The sequence below is a fragment of the Artibeus jamaicensis genome, unplaced genomic scaffold, assembly GCF_021234435.1.
Source record: "Artibeus jamaicensis isolate MK-2021 breed Jamaican fruit bat unplaced genomic scaffold, CSHL_Jam_final contig_467, whole genome shotgun sequence".
Classification (NCBI taxonomy): domain Eukaryota; kingdom Metazoa; phylum Chordata; class Mammalia; order Chiroptera; family Phyllostomidae; genus Artibeus; species Artibeus jamaicensis.
In genome coordinates, this window is record NW_026521845.1 from 4,072,915 (window position 1) to 4,094,796 (window position 21,882).

Here is a 21,882-nt window from a genome sequence, read left to right on the forward strand (position 1 = left end):
TTGAAGGTCTGGCTCCTGCCCACCACTTCACTTCTGTAGGTTTTCCATACAGAGCTGAGTCACATTTGCCAGGCCAAGACAAACCAGTCCCCTACAAAATAGTGTATATGGATGAAGAACCAGTTCTTTTGCCATCCTATTTCATTTGTAAAAATCAGCGTGGCGTTTCCACAATGGGAGGAATTATGGGTGGAGGCTGAGAGCACTTTGGTAAAAGCATCAGTGGGCATCTGTTCTGTTGATGCTGATACAAAAAGTAGGCAGCTGAGATATAGACCCGTCTGAGTCCTAATTTAACTAATACACTGTCCGTCATTGTGAGTTCCAATCAGCTTAAATGAAGAGTGCTATTTGGGGGAACATTGGTTCCTTATTTTCTGACTTTAATGAGTGAACATCAGTACAGATTCAAATGGACATTTCCCAATAATTGTTGTAGATTAGAATTCTGAGAAAAAATGTATGTGTTATGATTAGCTCGATATAGTTAATAGGGAGAGTCCTAGACTCAAGTTTAAAATCCCCGGTGGACAAATAAAAATCTGATTATTAACAGAATTCCAATGACTTCATTCCTCCCCCCTTTGCCTTTCCTCAGGCTCTGGCATGCCCTCAGTGGTCATTACTGTGGGTATTTTGGACAACGAAGGTCCTTTGATCTGTCACAGACCAGCGACTTCATTTTGCCTTGTGATGTTAATGAGTATCCCATAGAAATAAAAGAAGAAAGCAAGTTAACAGACAATAAACAAAAATATATATATCCTCTGGTATTTGACCAGCAAAGGTAAGACCATTGGGTTTCCTGTACAGAGCAGACAAGAACTGAACTAATATGATATTGTAACACTGTGCTGGACATGGAGAATTCAAAGGTGAAAAACTCAAAACTTTTCAATAATTTTGCAATCCAATGGAAGGATGCACAATAACCTACAACCCAGAATAACAGTACAGCTAAAAAACATTAATTCTTAAGATAATCACAGAGGTAACAAGACTTACCCAAACAAAGAAGACCAAAGAGGCAGTGATCGGGAGGACATGGTAGAAGGGAGAGCAATGAAAGTTTATAGAAACTAAAGCACAATGAGCTTTTTTTATGGGCCAACATAAAGATCTTAAACATTACTGAAATCAGCCTTGACCGGTGTGGCTCAGTGGACTGAGCACCGGCCTGCAAACCGAAAGGTCACAGGTTCGATTCCCAGGCAGGGCACATGCCTGGGTTGCAGGCCAGGTCCCTAGTAGAGGGTGCATTCTTGGGAGGGAACCGATCAATGTATCTCTTGCACGTCAATGTTTCTCTCCCCCCCTTCCTCTCTCTCTAAAAATAAATTAATTAAACTAGAAAATAAATAAATAAACATTGCTAAAATCACTGTGACAGAATGCACGTGAGGAAAAGCAGGTCTGAAGACAATAATGTAAATGGTTGTCTAACCACTCAGCTGTGTACCTGAAACCTCACACAGAAGAAAATTGAAAGGAAAAAGAAAAGGATGGGGAGTTTGGTTTTGGGCAGGTTCAAATATGAGATGCTCATGGGGATATTTTTTGTTTTGAAATGTTTTTAATGCTTGGTTATGGCTTTTAAATATGCATAAGTAAGTTTTACCATCAGCAGAAGCTTCCCCAAGTCACAGAAATAGCAAGCACTGGTTTTGTGTACCCTCACCGTTACCAGACAGTATTTTTTAAATGGCTGTTCATGAATTTAACTACATGAAAAATTCAGGCCTGGTAGAAATCTCTCACTTACCAGGAGAGAAATCTGAGAAACCAAATGGAATAAGACTCGAGTGCCGAGGTAACATCATTAGGGGCCACAGGAGCCAAAGAATTCGGGGACCCAGAGAAAAAGGAATAGAATGAGTGTTTGTTTAGTAGGCAGAGAATAGAGGCGTGGGTAGGTACCTCACTGTTTTTCTTGTACCTTCACATGCAGATGGCAGAAGATGAGCTCGATGTCTTTGCTCTTCAAACGGACACCTCCCAAGGCCTTTGAAGTGGAAAGTGATTTTAAGTTTTTCAAGTCTCTTTCTTCCTCCAAGGTAACTGTTAAAAGCACAAACACACACAAGCACTTTGCTTTTATTTTCCTGAATGTAGATATGGACAGTGTGTTCATTTTCCATGGCTGCTGTTGCAATTTCCTACACACTAAGTGGTCTGAACAGCACGAATGAATTATTTTACTCTTCTGTGGGTCAGAAGTCTGCCCTGGGTTCCCCTGGACTGAAACTCAGGCATTGCCAGGACTGTGTTCCTTGTGCGGAGGCGCTAGGGCAGACTCGCATTTTTTAGCGTGAGGCCCCCTTCCTTCATCTTCAAAGCCAAAAATGATGCATCTCTCTGACCAGCCTTCTGGGGTCCCCTGACTCAGGAAAGGTTCTCTGCTTTTATGGAGGCCTGTGATGAGACTGCCCCCCGCCCCAGAGAATCCATCTCGAAGTTCTTAACCTTAATCATGTAACATACCCCAATGCGAGCAAATGTCGGAAGCCTTCAGGAGTTTATGATGGAACTTTATTGGCCAAAGTTTCAAAGTTTTACCTGCGCAGGGGCGAACTCTCAGGGTGCCTCCGGAGACACGGTGCCAAAATGGCTGCAGATGAGAGTCGCGCCTGGCGCTTACAGCCTGGGGTTTTTATTGGGGTGAGCAAGCAAGCAAATACAGAAGCAGACGTAGCTGTTAGCAATTGGCTATCCCGAGAGGACACACATGGCTATGTTCTCTGCTTGCAACAATGGATACTTTTCTGCAAAGAAAAGGTCATGCACAAGGCGGTGTATCTTGTTCAGCACTCTTTGTACTTTCTGTACTTTCTATCTTCCTTGCTGAGACAGTCTGGAGCCTGCCTCGGGTTCCTTTTGGCTACTTTTATCTAATTCCAGCCCTAACAATCACATCTGCAAAGTCCCTTTTGCCAGATGAAACAATATATTCCCAAGTTGGGGGTGGGGGGAAGAGGGAACAGACATTGTTGGTTACCATTATTCTGCTCACTGAAGATAATATTTTTTCAAAAGTCATTTAGTGTAAATAAATACATTTGGGGGAATCTCTAGAAAGGTTTTAAAGCTCTTAAAACAATTAAATGCCTCCAAAGATCACAAAGATTTATCCTCTCCTTACCACACTTTCATTTTCTCAATTGTTTGGTAAAATAACAAAGGTTTAATGCTAATGTTGCATTAAAAAACCTTCCACTTAGAAATCTCTGATTTTTACCAGCCATCTTGTTTGCCCATTCCTCTTCATGATCAATTATGTATTATTTCTTTATTCCATTTCCTACTTTCTTCTTGACATATTACCAGTAATAATAGAATGACAGTAAATCTTACATTTAAGTACCACCTTACTATACACATTCTCTTATTTGATCTGACAGATACTGAACAGGGCAAAAACTTGCCTGAGGTCATGCAACTAGTAAGTGAGAGTCTGAATTTGAACCCAGGGAATTGACCACTTACAGAAAGCTCCCTTTCACTAAACATTCACTCCTGTTTTGCAGAATCGAAAACATACCTTGGAAGATTTCATGACTGAAAACAAAGAGGCCGGGATTGTTTTTGGTTCTCTGCCTATATACAGGGTGAGTCGACCGTTTCTAGGACTAATGTGGTTACAGAACAATAGGGAGACGGCATCTCATCCCCAGCCCTGGGCTACGAGCCAGGTGGGAGAAAACGGCATAACTGAGCTCACTGATGCTTCCATAAACACGCATGCGCGACTAGACCCCCACCCCACCCCGTCCCCCGCCCCTCGCCCCTGCCCCGAGAAGTCTGCGGTCCTGTGTCCCCACGGCCTCGATCACTTGTTTCTGGCATTCCACATGGACAACACTATGGGAAACTGTTTTGAACTTCACCCTGGCTCTTACTTACCTACAGGACAAAATCTGAATGCTTTTCACCTGACCTAGAAACCTTTCATGGCCTTACCTCTGCCTGAACTGTGTGATTAATAGTGGGCACCTGTGAAAGGCGTTGCAGGTGTGTTTTAAAGCAGTTGAAGTTTCTCACTCCGTATCCCCCACCTCAGTCACATCACAGAAGCAATCCCTTCAGTATGTCTTACTCTTTGTTTATGGCTAACAGGTGCAAAGCCCCACTAGTCTGAGATTCCTTCCACTCATTGGTTCAGAGGCATTAAAGGAGGCTCCAGATGGAGTTCCAGGCAAGAAAAAGGGAGGTCATGTTCAACATGAAAGAGTAAGTTAGTATTTGGAAGTCCATGGTGTACCCCACTTATGTTTGGAATGTTACTGCCTGCACCGAAATGGGTAACAGATAACAAACGCAACCACAGCAACAACAAAAAGCTGCTTTATTTAATTAATATACAAAACTTGACCACAATTTTGTTAGTTTATGCCCTTAATGAAAATATGAATGAATCCTCTTCATCATCAATTCCACCAATTGTTTGAATAAAAAATTTTGGCAACAGAAGAGTGTTTTTATACACATAGTATCATTTACTTTTAATTTAAGTAATGGATAAAACACAGTGGTATAAATTATCCAAGACAAGCAAGCAAGAGTGTTTGTTTGGGGTTTTATAATTCATATATTTTTATGCCCTGTATTTAGGTTTTCTTACTTCATCTGGTATTAAATGTACTTTACATTTTCTAAGTACCATGCAAAAGAAACAACAGATCCAAAATGGAGTCACTTATGCTAAGCCCCACCAAGACTCACTACCTAACCTAACTGCAGGCTCAGTCCTTCCCAGGACTTTAAACTAATTTAAACGAAGCAGTTTGGGATTGCCAGATCAACACTAGTGATACAACTCCCTGCCTTCCCCTAAAGGGAAGTGACCTGGCCTGAAATAATTTGATTTTTTAACCACCTTGCCCCACCCTCCTTCTGACTATAAAAACCTCCCTTTTATATGATTCCTCAGAGCACCTTTCTGTTCACTAGATGGGATGCTGCCTGATTCATGAACCATTTAATAATAAAGTCAGTTACATCCTCTGATTTACTCAGTTGAATATACTTATTTAAAAGTACAAACTAAGGGACAAGGGAAAAAGTGGTCAAATATATCTTAATTACCAGAGGGAAAGCACAAATAGAATTAAAAATTATCCATGGTTAATCTACATAATGAATAATGTTTACTCAGCCAGAAATTGACTCTATGATGATGAATTTCATCAGAGATCATTAAATATGACAAATTATCCAGACATTGAGGAATTTTTAACATATCTGTTATTTTAATAGGTGCTTTCTTTTCTCTTAATTGCTCTGATAGGTCATTAACCACACAGAAAAAGTCAAAGGGATTTTGTATTTATTTACAAAAAAGGAGCCACAAAAATCATGATTAAAAATTCCCCTTCTGGTTAGATGAAGAAAAGAGTTAAGTGTAGCCACAGGGCTAAAATTAGTTTCCAAAATAAAATCAGGTCCCTTTCAGAAAACTGTGCATGTAGCAAGATGGCAGGTTAAGTCTGGAGACTGGCGTGGAATGGACACATCACTGCCCGTCTGTGCAGACTGTGTACAGAAACCCAAACAGCTGTGAGTGGAGAAATAGTGGATGAAGCCAAATCAGTAAATACACATCAAACGCCTAATTTTGTAAAGAGGACTTCCAGGAAGGCTGACATAAAATTGCCTCAGAAAGCCTAGTGTTCAGATTCCAATTTTGTGAAACAAACATTTATAGAATCCCTGAAAATGTCACCCTGTGCTCTGCGTTGAAGGGAGAAATTTCTCTGAGCCAAGTTCAAAAGCAGGCATCTATTCTCTTTGATTTATTATTTTTTTACTTTTCAAGAGGATCATTAAGTAAATCAATATACTTTCTTTCTAGGAGGACTCAATTTTTGTAAAAATTAGCAGTGCCACTTGACTCTAGAAAATGGTGTTTATCTTGTAAGGCTGACTCATTGCTGATATGTCCTTTATTTCACAGACACAACGGAGGAAAAGTCTGAAAAGAAATCTCGTCCCACAAATAAATCTGGCTTCCGCCTTCTTCCCAGGCATCCCCAAATAAGAGAGAAAAAATCAGAACCAGCTGCTGTGGCCTGAGCTGCTTGTGGAACGGCAAGGTCTCAATGATACACCCGTCTTTGTGTCAGGGTAAAAGCGAGGGTCCACCAGACACTGTCCCCCCTCCCAGTAACCTCAGGCCAGCTGCTCCATGATTGCTCAGGAAATTCAGGAGGCCTCAGCTCTGAACACCAAGCAAGCAGCAAGCAGCCCGGTGGCCAACTTCTTCCATACGTTGAAATCTACTTAAGGAATAGGCGATGCTTCTTGTTTACTGACAGCAAAATAACAAAGGACACAAAGAAAATCCATAGTATCAGTGGATCCAAACAATATGGCCATCAGCAATTAGCTTTCCCCCTTCCCCATTGTTCACCCTAATTCATAACCAGAATTATCAAAATGTATGCGTTAAGAGGCAAATTACTTGTAGGTCATGCTATGTAGTATACAAAAGAATTGTTATTAAAGAGAAAAATGTGCCAGTCAAGCTTCTAGCTATTCATCTTCTTTATTTAGAGAAGTAAAATAAAGTATGGAAGAGAATGTTATAAAGTCAGAAGTTATCTACATTTAGTCTAGAAGTAACTCCACATAAATAGAATTTGAATGATTATCTGAACTTCCTAGGGTTAATTGCTTACTAATGCTTTTATTAATTCATTTTGGTATTTTGACCAAATAATTTATTTTGCCAATGGGAACTCTTATAAAAAATAAAAGCATCTAAGTTTGATCAATAATAAATGAGATTTTAAATAAGTCAGAGGCATGAGGAAAGTACCAGAATCAAAACCTGCTGACATGCTGACCTGGACCTTTTTGGGAAATGACTCAGAGCTCTGAGTGATCAAATGTACGTCTACTTTCCCCAAAGCACCAGGCCACTTGGTTAAAACAAACAAACAAACAAACAAACAAAAACTATGGACCCTGAATTCAGTTCTGCCTTTTCATTCTGGGAAGGATTCTATAGTTCTTAAAGTCCCAACAACTTCAGACGGAGAGCTAAAGAAATTTTTACTCATATAAACTTTATTTACACACTTCAGTTTATTTCTAGGCATGGAGTCATACTGAATGTGATTTCTCCTACTAGTTTTCTTTTAACTTTTTTCTTTGAGTGTTTTAATTACACAAAAAACTAAAGTTCCAAAAGAAAATAATGAACATTAAGGTTTTTTAGACTTTTAAAAAATAATTTGTATAATTTACTCAAGTGAAAGAAGACACTTTATAATAACACAGTGTAGTTATGGAAAATTAGTACTATCAATACCTAAGTAAGCCATAGATTCTTTTTTTAACCGAGGAATAACTGACACATAAAAGTATGTTACTTTCAGGTGTAAAACATAATGATTTGATATTAATATATACTGAGAAATGATTACCACCATAAATCTAGTTACCATCCATTACCAGATAATTACAAATTTTTTTCTTGAGATGAAGACTTTGAAGATCTATTTGCTGAGCAACTTTCAGACATGTGACACTGTTATTAGCTCCAGTCACCTTGCTGTACATTACCTCCATGACTTACTTATGTCCTCAGGTTTGTACCTTTTGACCTCCTTTACCTATTTCACCCCAGAAGATTTTTAAAAAATTCTAAAAGTGAAAAAAAAATTCCAAGGAGTTTATGAAAATGATTCTCTTTCCTTCCTTTTAATCTCAGTTGTAACAGAAGGTAATTTCACCCCTAGGTGTAGATTTCTTAAAACAAGATGATGTTAAATACCTTCCTGTGTAGGCAATCCCTTTAATATGGACATAAACTAAAAGGGGGGGGGATGGTAGGGGAGGGGTGTACAGAGTGGAGGGGAATGAAGGGGGGGATGGGACAACTGTAATGGCATAATCAATAAAATATATTTAAAAATATGACATTTGAGATTCTCAGTTATCTCTCACTGCCCTTTTTGACTGAGCAACTCTCTCAAACCTCTTTCAACAGAAATATACAATTTCTTGATATTTAAAAATTAAAAAAATTTTTTTAGTATTTTTATCCATTATGTAATAAGAGATTTTGTATCAGTCATATACTGGTAAGAATGGCAGTATAACTAATTATGTAATTATAATTTGTTAGGATCACATAATATGCAGAAAATTTTGTCTTTTCTGTCATTTGTCAAATGGCAGGCTGATTAAAGAAATCATTTAAGAAAAGGTCGGACTTGACAAATCAGGATATTTTATTACATCATATTTGGTGTGGTGTAAAAATGTTTGCTAAAATAGAGAGTACTGGCTTCTGTTTCAGATAATAGTAGTCTAGGTAAATTAGACCCATCACTCCCACTGAGGACAACTTGGACAGACAAACAATGCACAGAAAACATCCCTATGAAGGCATCCAACACAAACAAGATGGTGAACCAAGTATGTGCTGGATTCTGGAAAAGGCCTGAGGCTCAAGTAGGTAAGCCCAATATTTGAAGCCCATTTCTTCCTGCAAGAGAAGGGACGGATTTCAGAAGGGGTGCTGAAGAAGCTGAAAAACTGATGCAGTAATTAGGTCTACGCAGGCAGGGAATGGAATCCAGGCCTCATCAAGGGGTAGGCTCCTCTCACTTCCGGTCCAGGCTCCAAAGAACCACATCCTAGAAATATGGCTGACACCAAAGTAGACAGATCTTCAACTGTGGACTGTAGTTCACTCCCAACTCTTTCAATCCCCGAAATTGCTAGAGCCTCAGGAGCCTGCAGAAGCAAGGGTAAAATACTGTGGAGGAAGATGACATCATTTAGGCCTTAAATTATATGTCTTTAGTGTTCCAGATATATGTCTGACCTACTATAAGAAATGACCGAGTACATGGGGAGAAAGGAGAGAAGAATTGACACAAAAAAAGCAGGTAATAGAAACAAATACCCAGGGGTTTCAGATACTGGACTTCGAAGCAAGTATAGATTTTAAAACAACTGTGCTTGCTCTACTGGAGAAGATAAAACACAACATTTAGAATTTCAGCAGAAAACTAGGAATTGTTGAATAAGAACCAAATGGAAATTCTAGAATCAAAATTTTCCATTTCTAGAATAGAAATCCTTATCCTCTTGAAACCTTGAGACCATCAAGAATTCTTGCTAAGCTTCCTTGGGGACAAGAGACCAAACAGAGAGGTCCTGCAATGGGCAGCATCAACCACAAGGCATGTGACATGGGCCACTCACTGTGGTGACAACAGGTAGGACCAGAAGTGCCAACCTGAGCCCAGCCCAAATCACCCACCTGCAAAATCATGAGCAAATAAAGTCACTGGTGATTTAATCCACTTGATATTTTGGCGGTTTGTTTTAAATAACCTAGAGAGGATTTACATCTTTATAAAGTTAAGTCTTCAAAACCATGAATATAAATACATCTTTGCCTTTATACAGAGATGCTTTCAATTTTCTCTAAAATGTTTTACTGATTTCCTCATTAAACTTCTCTTTCCTCCATCATTTTATTATTAGAAAAAATTGGAACCTTCAGAGAATTTGAAAGAACTCTGTAATGATGACCTATATACCTACCACCTAGATTCTACAATTAACATGTTATTTGATTTGCTTTATCACATATCCAGCCATGAGTCCATCAATCCATCTTATGTTTTATGCATATCAAAGTTGAAGACATTGACCTTTAAATAAATGCCCTCAATCAAAATCTCCAGATTTAAAAATAATTTAAGTTGACAAATGGATTCAAAACTTTATTTAAGAATATAAAAAAGGCTAAAATAACTAGGATCCTCTTCAAGAAATGGTAAAAGAGTATAGAACTGCTTGACTGTGTACCAAGACCTACTAAAAAACTACAGTAGTTAAGACTGAATGGTATGGACCCAAGAATAGGCACATGGACCAGAGCAGTGGAATGAAGAGCCCAGAGAACAATCCTCACATATCTTGATGTTTGATTTGGACATTAGCAGCACTTCACAGAATAATCTTTTCAATAAGTGATCCTGGGGGAATTAGATATCTATATTGAAAAAATATGTATAAAAATGACTTCCACCTCACACTGCATAAAAATTAATATGTGATTGTAATTCTATGAATGAGAGGGAGAACATAAAACAATTTTAGAATAAAAGAAGACTGTCTTAATGAGCTGGGGACACAGGAAAAATTCTTAAATAGTGTACACAAAGCACTGACACCAAGGGAAATATTGGCAAATTGAACTGTATGAAAATTTAAAATGCTTGCTTACCAAAGACACTATTAAGAAAGTGATAAAACAAGCCACAGAATGGCAGAGATTTGTATCACATATAACAACAAAAAAGGGGTTTGTATCCAGAATATGTGAAGATCTCCAACAAATGAATAAGAGAATTACATCACAGTAAGAGCCATTGGGCCGTGAAGTGACACCGCATAAGAGAGGACCTCCAAATAGCCCGTGCATGTATGGAAACACGCTCAGTCTCCCGAGTAATTAGCATAATGCTCACCAAAACCACATTTGATGCCTCCACACAAACCCCGGAACGGCTAGAATTTAATGGACCAACAATGCCAGGTGCTGGCAGAGATGTGGAGCGGCAGGAACTCAAGTGCTTCTGGTAGACATGGAAATTGGTTCAACCACTTTGGAAAGCAATCTTGTCTTACCCATTAACATGGCACAAATGCGTATTGCGTGACAGCAATTCCTCCCCTAGGTCTGCATACCTAACAGAAATGTGTGTACATGTATTCAAAAAGGCACGTAAAAGAATGTCCACAGCCTTATGATTTATAATAGTCTCGAATGATAGCCACCTGACTGGCTTTCAGTGGCCCACATTGTGGGATTTGAGCTGTGCCTGGTTTATATGGTTGTAGGAGGATTAAATGAGCTAATAACAAGGAAGAGGTTCAGCGCCCCACCTCTTGGGAGCACAATGTGGTATAGCTGCCCAGTAAGATCTGACTTGTCTCATATTTTTGTCTGATCACCACTGCATTCTAATTGGGAAAAAAATGAAAAAATCATTCGTCCTTCACGGACAGGCCCACGTACACTGCACTGGCCATGAGTGAAGGCTGTGAAATTGAAGGAGTGAGACACCACGTGGATCGCTAATGACAAGTTTATTTCAACAGCAGAGACACCCCGGGAACCAAGGCCTCCAGATCCCCCAGCCTCTCTGGAGCCTCTTGAAGGATTTGCAAACTCTATATGCCTACCAGTCATCACTTTAAAGATCCAGATTATTTAGCAGCCAAATCAGTGAGCAAATATTAGCAACACATAGAAAAAAAGGAAAATGTTGGGTCTTGGAGTTCAGAGCCCACAAGTAGCTCTCTTATGGAGATCAGCCTCACAAACCACCTTCCCAGTAGCTTTGCCGTTTTTCCTAGTGCCAGGAGGACTAAAAGAAATCTATTGTTTTGTGCAGAATGAAAGGAGTTATTCTTTCCATTTCTTAAGTTCTTCCTCTGTAGAGTTCCTGCTGTAGCATGATTCTTCTCATTTCATTCCTTAAGGAATTATTCAATACACGTGAAAAGCAACTTAATACATGGTTGTCTCTTGTGTCATATTACTCTGTTCCAAAGCTGCCTAATTGGACTACCTTATTGTGGTAAGTCACTGAACTGCTTTCACTGAATCTCTGTGAATGGGACTCACTGAACTGCATCGGTTCTTTGGCTTTGTTGGACCTACATTGAGGAACATCGTGATGCGCAACCAAGCAGAAGCTGTTGTCATGGTAATGACAGGGATCCAGATATGATGATGGCATCATTCCTAGATCACACGGGGTCCTCAGAAAGAGCGGAGAGAGAAGCCTCTGCCTCAGGGCTCAGGGCAGGAAAGGCTGAGCCGTGTCGGGAGAACTAACCTGCCTGGATGTTGTGGGCACCATAATTCCGGTAAGTGGATGCCATTTCTCTTTTCTCCGATGGCTTAGAAAGTTTAGAACCAAATTCACACCCTCCTCTTAGCAACTGTTCCAGAGCATGACACTATTGTATATTCTTGTACAAGGAGGCCTCTGGTTCAGACTGCCCAAGTTATTTTAACCTTTTGTATGGTATGTATTTCTGTACATTAATTTGCCCTTTTTGTAGGATAAGATCTCATGTGGATGGACAATTACATACATATGCACACACATATTTTTTATAGTTCAGGCTTCAAAGAATAAAAAAGCAGCCAAAATTTGTTTTCAATTTCCTTCCATGTCCCCAGTTCTCTTCGAAGAATGATCTTGTCTGTTTCTATGATGCTTCTCTGGTGAGTAGAAGTTCCTTCTCTCAAAGCCAACTCGTTTATCATAATGCACCACCCGAGTTAAGCAGTCTATTTGTAAATCAAATTTCAGTAGCAAAAGTTTGCACAAACGAGCTCCTCCTCTCCAGATGGAACTCAGAAACCTCTGGACTGTAGAAAATAAACTTAGATCTTTCCATGTAAGCAGGCATGCAGAGTAAAGAGGAAAAGGAGTAAGAATTCAAAAGCCTCTTTCATTACTGAAATCATGATAAACCAAAAAATGAGGAAACTCCACCGAAAACAGAACTTGGGGCATGAACATTCGTCATAACTAATGAGACATCCTTCTTGTTAATACAATCCTCCTTAATTGTTTTGAATGATATGCAAGCAACAGGGAGAATGTTATCACTAAGCTATTTAGATGCCTTATAAGAAATATACAATCATTACAAAAATATTTTTATTATATCCAGAGGTAAAAGGTTCCTTTAGATGTACTTATTACTATATTACATAGGCATTTTCAGGAATTTGGGCTACTATATTGAAAAACCAAACCATATGGTAATTTACTCTTTAGAAATATAGGAAAGGTTGTCTAACTTTTAAATTGTTCTCCACTGAAACTTCAGAACTATCTTTTGATTGGTACTGAAGAGGAAGGAAGTAAAACCTACCTTCAAACACTTACAATACTATGTATCGATCCCTCCTTCTCCCTGTCTGTGCCCGCCCGCCCCCCCATCTACTTTAAGGAGTACCATCCCTTTCAAGATTTTAGAACATCAGTATACCATGCCACTGTGGCTTTCAAATACCGTTTTTTTCTACCTTCCTTTAAAGACTTCCCCCATTTTCTCACACACCTGACTCCTACCCCAAACCTCAATTATAGCTCTTCTTTCTCTTCCCCTCCCCCACACCTTATTCTCTGCCAAAGGAATAATTTAATTTTTGCTTCTGGGTCAGTTGTCCTGGGTCAGGAACCTGTGATACTCTTCCAATTCCTTTACTCTTCCTCTCTCTATATTCTTTTACCTGCCTTAAAAGTTAGTAAACTGACCTCCCTGAGCATTAGAAACTAGTACATGACCTGCTGAATGTATGTAACATAAGATGATCTTAGAAGTTCATTTTGATTAATATTAAAAACATAAATAACACCAACATCAGTGCCATTAACTCCAACACTACAGAATTTAATTTGCCCTTGATTGACTCAAAGGGATTATGATGATAATCCCCCTGATATTATTGCTTCTATTTATAAATCTAATTATTTCCCTTAGTCTGACTTGCCGTACTAGCCCATTTCCTTGGTTCTTAGACTGTGGTTTGGTTATTTGCACACTATTCCTGGTGCAGAGCAGGCACTTGATACTACTTCTCATTCACTTTGAACTTTGTGATTGCCGTAACAAATTTTCCAATATGCCAGACGCTCTTTCCATCAGCACTCGTGAGCAAAGCTGAATCATGAACCGTGGCACAGTACAAGTTTTCTGTAACTCCACATAAGACAAAACGCAGACATTTCATTTTTTTCTTTAACTTTATTTTTATTGTTTGCACTTTCACAGCTGCCCTCGGTTTTCCCCTCTGCCCACCTCCTCCCAGCCTTCGCCTCCTCTAGAGAAAAGGCATGCACTACATTTCTTTTCTCTGAGCTTTCCCTTTACAAAATTACAAAACTGAAAACTTTCCTGAATTTCTAAAAGTTGTCTGATTAACCATGGAAAGATAAACTAACACGACTTAGTTATTTCTCTATCCAGACATTCCAACTGACTTTTATTTGGGTGAAATACAGACTAGTGATTTCCAAAGGCTAGCCCAATCAGTCGAAAGGCTGATTTCCTTAAATACCATACAGATTCCTGGGTCAACCCTCTAAAAACGCTAACTCAGCTGGGTCTGGTATGGAGACAGGGCCTCCTGATTATTTTAGATATCGAAATGATTGTGAAGTGCACACAGCTTTAGGTCGTCAAGACTGACTCAGGTTGTTATTTAATACTTGTGATCAATTTCTAAAGGAGGCAGCACACAGACGTCATTAAAAAGAGAAATCTACCCTGGCTGGCGTGGCTCTGTGGTGGAGTGCTGGCCTGCAAATCAAAGGGTCGCTGGTTCGATTCCCAGTCTAGGGCATGTCCCTGGGTTGTGGGCCAGCAGGGGGCACACAAGAGGCAACACACACTAATGTTCTTCTCCCTCTTTCTCCCTCCCTGCCCCTCTCTCAAAAATAAATAAAATCTTAAAAAAACCCCAAGAAGTCACCTTTTTCTTCATTGCTCACTCTGTGTGATACAATTCCTTGCTCACTCTAAGAGCTTAATCAGTGCTTATCGACTGGCTGCAATCAGAAATACCCTCTTGACCATATCCAATTCCGTTTTAGTCTGCACAAGACTAAGAAAAACATCTGAGTACCCAGTTTTTTTTAAGTGTAAGACTGAATTGGGAAGCACAATGAGAATCGAATCCGAAACCATTTTCTGGCAGGGAGGAGGCACCCTGCCTGGCCACGGGGCAATGCCACCTGCAAGTCAGCCAGTTCAGCGAGGAAGAGCATCTGACGGGAGAAGAGAAGGTGACTCTTCTGACGAGGGATGACGTTCAGAGGTCCCAGTCCTGGCAACAGCGAAGGGCTGTCTGCTTGTGCTGACAGTTGGTCCGCCCCTCAGCCGTGTTCTATTGGACCAAGAGGGGCTCTGAGGCCCCTCTTTTCACTCCGCCCATTATTGGGTCCGGGACAGTCCTTTCATCTCTGGCATAGAAAGACAGTTACTCATTTGGGCCACTAGGTATTGCTACCATCTTTAATTACCCATGGTCCCTCCCCTTCAGAAGGTCCTGGGGTAGACAGATATAATATCAATCCATCGAGCTATCTAAGCTACCTATCGTCTTACCAAAAACTATTAGCAACCCCCTGCCTGCTCCCTCCTTGGTGGATAATTCCTACTTTATTTTCTTTCTCAGTGAAAGAGTCCTATGAACCTTTCCATCATCACGGCAAGGCATAAGCGGTCAGAGAAGAACTGAGTTCACCGGCCAAAGGGGATGTACAGGCAGACTTACATAAAAAATAGTCCAGATGAGGGATGCCAAATGCCTTTAATCAGCTACATCCTCTCTAGGACTTCAATTCCCATGTAAAGCTGTTAATTCTGTCCCTTCTCATAGGGAAGTCAGACAACTCATACTTATCCCCAATTCCAGTGCAGAAGGCAGGTAACTCAGCAGAAGTCACCCAGCTGACATGGTAGTGGGTCTAGGTGACTCTCAGCCGTCACCCCACCTCTAATGAGCTCACCAACTCCTGCTCAGGCATGGGAATATTGGGTCTTCTCTCTGCCTCTGGTATTCCTACTGCATCTATGGGCTCTTTCTCTGGTTCTGGACAGGGCAAGGGGTCTTTTCTTCGCCCCAGCCTCAACCTGGGTTGGAGCCCTCCTGGTGACCTCTAAAAGTTTCTGGGGTTGCATTTAAGCCCCAACCCCCTCTGTCTTTTCACACCTCTCCTTCTTGACCTTGGAGTTGCTCAGTAAACTTCTGGAGCAGCCACATTTTCTCTTTTGATACTTCTCCCATCTTTCCCTATTGGGATTATAAACTAGTGTTTAACAGGAGTTTCATATACAAAAGTCTCCTTTTCTTACTTCGCTCTTGAGCCTCTCATCTGAGACTCCAGAGCATATCTATTATCTGGTCTACAAGCTTGCAAACCCTTCTGCCTCCAAAGCCAGGGATGAGAGTGATAGCATTTTGAATTGCTTAACTGCCAGCGTTGAGATGGAGACTTCTAGACATGGCAGTAGATATGGAGAAAGAGATGTGGGGTGTGGGGTAACTTTACCTCCAGTTCTGTGGCCCCTGGGTGCCCTGTCCTATTTCTACCCCCTCAGCTTCTCAATGCACAGAATCATGGCCTGGCTGCCTGGCGGGTAGTCTTCTAGCTTGAGGGACCCCATGTGTCCAGGCATCCCGTGAACTGGTGTTGGCTGTGTAACTAACTGGCCTTACCCACCTCTGACTCTGACGAGCTTCATCTGTAGCATTTTTTAATATGCCAAGTGAGCACGTCACTGAACAAGTGGGGAATGTCATTTAAGGAGTGACATCTTGTGCTCTAGTTGCAGCATGAATTCTTCAGTTATAACCCCCAGCAATACTTCTACGTATCTGAAACCACACCGTAAAAAACATTTAGTAACCTCTTGTTCTAAAGCAGCTTTTGGGTACCATATCGAGATGCACCAGGTTCCCGTCATGGAGAACAGACAGCCTGCTGTTTACCTCTCCCCGTTCCACTAAGTTCTTGGGAGAAGAACCAGTGTGGGCCCATTTAGGCACCAAGAGGCAAGTGCCTGAACTGACAGTGAGCCTCTGTGTGTCTCTCAACTGGCAGAAGGCTGGAGTGTTTGGGTTAATGAACAGTTTGGTGCCAAGCACCCATACCACAAATGTTTAGCAATAGGAACAGATAGCCAAGTTATTTATCAAGTTCAAAGTTGTTTAGAATGGCCCATGCAAAGCTGAAGGAAAGAAGATCCCCGGTTGCTGGGAGGTGGGGAAGAGTGCCAATGCAGAAAGAACAGACGTGTCAGATGGATGTGACTTTCCCTTCCACCTCCACGGTATCCTTTTTAAAATGTGTTGGAGGCTGAGGGGTTCCTCCACATCTACACTGAGTGGCAGCATGCTGGCCGAGAACATGCAGGCTGAGCCGAGTCCTGGACCTGTAAATCAGGGACACATTTTAGCTCATCATACAAGGGCTCGCTCGTATGGATTAAATGAGTGAAAACAATAACAGGCCACTTTGTACAGATGCTTGGCACAGAGAAAGTGCTGATGAGTGGTTGGCAATATTAGTTTTAGATTATGGAAACGGACCATTGTTTGGATTAGGACAGTATCTCCCAGGGGGAAATATGCCGAGTTCCCCGAGGACTCTTAGATAAACTTGACTTCTGGTGGGTTCTAAGTGCACTCTCAGTTATACTCAAGTTCTGGTGAGCTCCTGTTAGAAGTCTCCCACATAACTGCAGGGTCATCTCAACTATGGGATGGGTGCACACGTCTCCATTCATAAATGAGGAGACTGCTACGCTGCTTCTCATCTTCACCCAGAGCTTTTGCTGCTGCTGTTAGTCAGATACTATACCTTGTATGTCTAACGATGGACCATGCATTAGAGATGGGACTATGTTTAGGGCTATACTGTTTTCCAGAAATAAAAAACATGCATTTTAAAATAAGTTTCCCTGAATAATCTCCCTCATCTCCCTACAAACTTAGTAAGTTAACTAGTTACAGAATTCTTTTCTTTTGCATTCTAAATGGTATATGTAGGTCAAGTTTTCATACAGTACTTCCCTGAACTTAAAAGCCTTTGAGTGACAGGTGAGAACCACGCGTTTAGGCGAGTCTATCTATAGCATCCATTCATTGCAGTCCCTTGAGGCCACAAGCTATTTAGGGCACACCTCAAATTCAAAGCTAGATGGGCTTCTGCCCTTAGAGATTGGTCATTGACCCTGGAAGGGAGGGGTCTGGGCACCATCTTGGCTTGGGTTTGCTTTGCCCTCACTAACTCTGGGCCCAGGCTCAGAGGGGCAATATATCCCCTGTGAGGTCCAAAGTCAGTCAGGCCGCCAACAGAATCCATACGCTCATGAACAAATCAGGCACTTGGAGTACAGGGATATCCTTTCTCAAAATGTCTTAACAGAGAAACATCGAAGCAATGTAAAACCCCGATAGCATGGAAGAGGCTGGCATCTGGCTTTTTTCTCACTGCGTTATCTTGAGACACCCAAGGTCCAAAACCAGGTGTGCTTCAGGATCGTGAGGGAAGCATTTGGAAATCAGTATGTTGAAATCTAAGTGTTACACTATTTTAGCTGGACTGACTGATGTAAAATAATATTAACCCCAATGAATCCCGTTTGGGGGCAGAATGACCTGCCAGACTCAGCCGTGAGCGATGATGAACAGGGCTGGACCTGGGGGGGATGCCATCAGGAACCTCATCAGGTCTGCAGGTGACTCTGACCTCATATATGCCCTTGGGCGAGGCAGTCCTTAGGTTTTTCCACTGCCCTGTTTACTGCTCCTTCACAGCCCTGTATTGAGGGGATGGAGGCTAATGCTGAGCTGTTGTTTGGTCAAAATAAGTAAAAAAAAGCTGTCATTTGAATAGGGCTGGATACCACAGGTGGGTAAACCTGGACCTCGCTCCTTCAGGTTGAATTTCTTTTCAGTTTATGAATGAATAAGCAATGATGCTGTTTAAAAAGCAAAACCATTTCCTAAAGAGCCACAGGGACACCACAGATGCTTAAAAGTTATTTGACCTTCTCTTTGGGATTATAAGTCAAGTTCTAGAGCAGTGATCTTTCAGGAGTGTTGCCTCTTCATTTCACCAACCTAACAGATTCCAGTGAGGCTACACTGACTTTTGATAATACGTTTGTTTGAGCTCTTGTTTCACTTAGGAATACACCTTCTCTTTGTCTGGATGGCAGAATTCTGGAGAGATCGGTGATGGTACCTCCTGAGGCATAACCGGATTTGGGGACCACACAGTGTAAAAGCATGTGTTGAGTTTCATTCATTTGGTAGCAGGGCTGTAGGGGAAACAGCACTTTGATTCTGCAGACCCCGGCCGGCATTGCTTCACCTATTGGAGCATCAGTTTCTTCTTCCGAGAAATGGAAATACCAGCACATGCAGAAACACTGGGAGCGTGGCTCAGGAAACTGCCTACCCCCTTGTCAGGGATGCTCAGTATCTATTCATTTTCTTTTGCGTCTCCTCATCTAAGAATTCCCGTGTTTGGTCCCTCACTGGGTGTTTGGAGAGCCACGTTAAGTAGGAGCTTCTGGCGCCTCATACTGTATTATTACACACACTAGGGAGGCAGTGGATTGTGCCTTGAGGAGGCTTGGAAGGAGAGAAGGCAAACAGAGGTTTCTCAGCAAAGATCAGAGAAGCCCTCCTTGAAAAAATGCCAGGTTACTGCAAGGCCCTTTTTTTCTTTTGTCACAAATCTGGTTACTAAATAAACACTTGCAAATGGGAGAGACAGCTTGGGGGTGTGAGACAAGCCACCCACCATTCTCCACGTCTATCCAGAGAGGAAGCACCTGTCTGACACCTGGGAAGGAATGAAGGGAGCAGAGCCACCACCGAAGCTCCGAGGATCTCATGGGGCAGGGTCTTCACCACAAGCAGAACCTGGCACTGACGTACAAGGGACCAAGGCCCCTTTTCACACGGAGAGAACTCAGCTCATTGCTAACCCCATCCGGCCTGGAAGGTGGCAGGAAAATTCAGCCACGGAGAACGTGGGGATGCCTGGAGGTGTGGAAGCCCCACCCAGAGCCTTCCTCCGCTCCGCCTGCCGCCCAGCAAAGTCTGCCCTGTTGTTGTTAACAGGAAATCACGTCCCTCACGAGCGGGGCTTGCCTGTCACCTGCTATGGTGGTGGAACAGTGGGAAACCTCTTCTTTGTAGATGTAAAAATGCCACTTTTGTTACACCACACAGTTCCTGCACAGACTGGTAAGAGCCTTGCCGAGTTCTCCTTCAGCTGCCCTTCAGAGCACAGCTCATTTTGTTTCCAGGGATTGGGGCTCCAGATTCACCTGGAAAATCAACTCATCTGTGCAATGCACGGGAGAAGAGCAAGGTTTGTGCACAGACATTCCAGATTTCTGCCACAGATGCCTGAAGAGCAGGCACCCCTTCTGATCAGCAGGTAACATTTTATGTTATATTTCTGCTGGAGGATCCTAAAGCCGGATGGAGAAGGTGATGGCTCTCCTTGAGGTGACAGCATGACCGTGCCACTCACCACGACCTGCAATTCTGTCCCTTGAGCTCAGACTCTAGGGCTCAGCGGGTCTGTAGAAACCCAGGTAATTGGTCTTCCCTGCAGTCTTGTTCCTGCCTCCCCACCTGGCCCAGGAGACACCTGTTGTAGAGAACACCTAACTTTGCAGCCTAAAAGGAATTCGCAGCTCACCACTTCCTCTAGATGGCGCAATTTCCCCTAATTGGTCCGCAAGACACCCTCTTTAAAAAAGAATTAAAATCGGACGCCTTCAGAAACTACCCTGCATAAGAGCAGCTCCAAGGCCCCCATGAAAATCTCAATTTGAGGGAATTGATTCTACCTCCGAGCAAATCCAATGCCACTACATTAACAGGAAGCAGTCAAGAATTGCATCCCAAGGTCCCCACCTGGGCCAACCCCCCTAAATACACCTGTCCCCCTGCCCCGGCCAGTTCCCTGGGATGAGCCAGGGCCAGAGATAGTGATCCGCGTGCCTGGCCTGCAGTCCCCAACCACCCACTTAGGGACACCAGGGAATCCTATCCCTTAGCACTGAAGCAAGTTCCGCATTTTCCAGCGCACCTGCGTTCCCAAGCAAAGGACCACTGGGACCTGAGCCCTGACCTACCTCCCAGCCGACTTCCCGGGGCTCAGGCGCTCGTCCTGCGGCTGTGCAGCTGGTTTAGAAAAACCGACACACCACTGGAGGAGGGACTCGGGCGAGTCGGGGGTTCTCAGTGGGGCAGCCAGGTAACCTGCTCCATCGCAGGCTACCGGGAGGAGAGGGTCAAGCAGAAGAAAAGGATCTCCCAGCCCGCACACAGTGGAGACCTTCGCCGGGACTGTCGAACCACGCGCGCTGCCGGGTGCCTGGGGAGAGCCTTCTAGAAAAATAAGAGTAAATACCAAACCACAGAAACTTTACTACTGCCAAGAGCTAAAAGCGATCTAGACGCAGCAAAGCTCCAAATCTGGGCGAGATGGGAGCAAGATGAAACGTGGACCTAGGGGGGAAAAAACCAGTGCGGTGGCCCAGGCAAATGGCAAAGGCGCCTGCCTCCCGGATCTCGGAGTAGGTCCACCCAGCTCGAGCCCGCGCAAACCTTATCGGCTGCACTGGCCCCTGCGGCCCTCGCGGGTGGCGCGGCGGGGCTGCAGGCGAAGAGGGGGTGTCCCGCAGCCACTCGTCGGCCTCGGGGTAAGGAGGGAGGGGCTCGGCAGGGGTTGCTTCCTGCTGCCCCGCCGGATCAGCAGCAGCAGCCCGTGGCGCGCCGCCAGCTCCCCGGCTGCCTGCTTGCGAGCGCCTGGAGCTGGTCCGGGAGCGAACAGCTAGCTAACGCGTCCGCAGCGCAGTGGCTCGTGCTGCGCAGGCTTCTCTCAGGAGGCAACAGCAGAGCCCCTGTAGAGTTAGGTGGCTCGCGCCACCCCTTCCTTTGCCCGGCGCTGTCGGAGGAGGAGAGAGTGACAGACAGGTAATTGGTCCGTCTCAGCAGAAAGGAGGAGGGACCTGGGCAATTCATGGCGGCCCTTGGTTTCCGTCTTGCAGATGTGCAAAGACTGGCAGAGATCCAGGTTGGGGAGAAGTCCCGAGTTTGGCTCTGGGTGTGCTGAGTTCACTGCTGCGAGTGGCAGAAGCGTGCACGAAACAGTGGGGCTGTGTGTCTTGTGGAGTGAGAAGGCCGAGGTGGTGGCTCTGGGCCTGGACCGACGGCTCCAGGGCGCCTTTGAAAATGAAACTGTACACGCCTTTCCGCTCTGCCACCTTGTCCGCGTGTTGGTGGCTTTT

The 21,882-nt window shown here is 43.1% G+C and overlaps 1 protein-coding gene and 1 long non-coding RNA gene across 2 annotated transcripts in view; one reads left to right on the forward strand and one right to left on the reverse strand.

Annotated features, from left to right (window-relative positions):
* Positions 1–6,034, forward strand: part of WDR64 (WD repeat domain 64) — a 67,303-nt gene extending 61,269 nt beyond the window's left edge. Inside the window, exons 24-28 of the mRNA XM_037152595.2 lie at positions 599–787; positions 1,949–2,054; positions 3,525–3,605; positions 4,114–4,227; positions 5,951–6,034. Of these exons, the coding sequence (XP_037008490.2) occupies positions 599–787; positions 1,949–2,054; positions 3,525–3,605; positions 4,114–4,227; positions 5,951–6,034 (574 nt within the window). The remainder of the gene's footprint in view (positions 1–598; positions 788–1,948; positions 2,055–3,524; positions 3,606–4,113; positions 4,228–5,950) is intronic.
* Positions 1–21,516, reverse strand: part of LOC119054641 (uncharacterized) — a 29,366-nt gene extending 7,850 nt beyond the window's left edge. The window contains exons 1-2 of the long non-coding RNA XR_008392057.1: positions 20,725–21,516; positions 1,937–2,058 (exon numbers count right to left, since the gene is read on the reverse strand). This is a non-coding gene — a long non-coding RNA (uncharacterized LOC119054641). The remainder of the gene's footprint in view (positions 1–1,936; positions 2,059–20,724) is intronic.
* Positions 21,517–21,882: the final 366 nt, after the last annotated feature.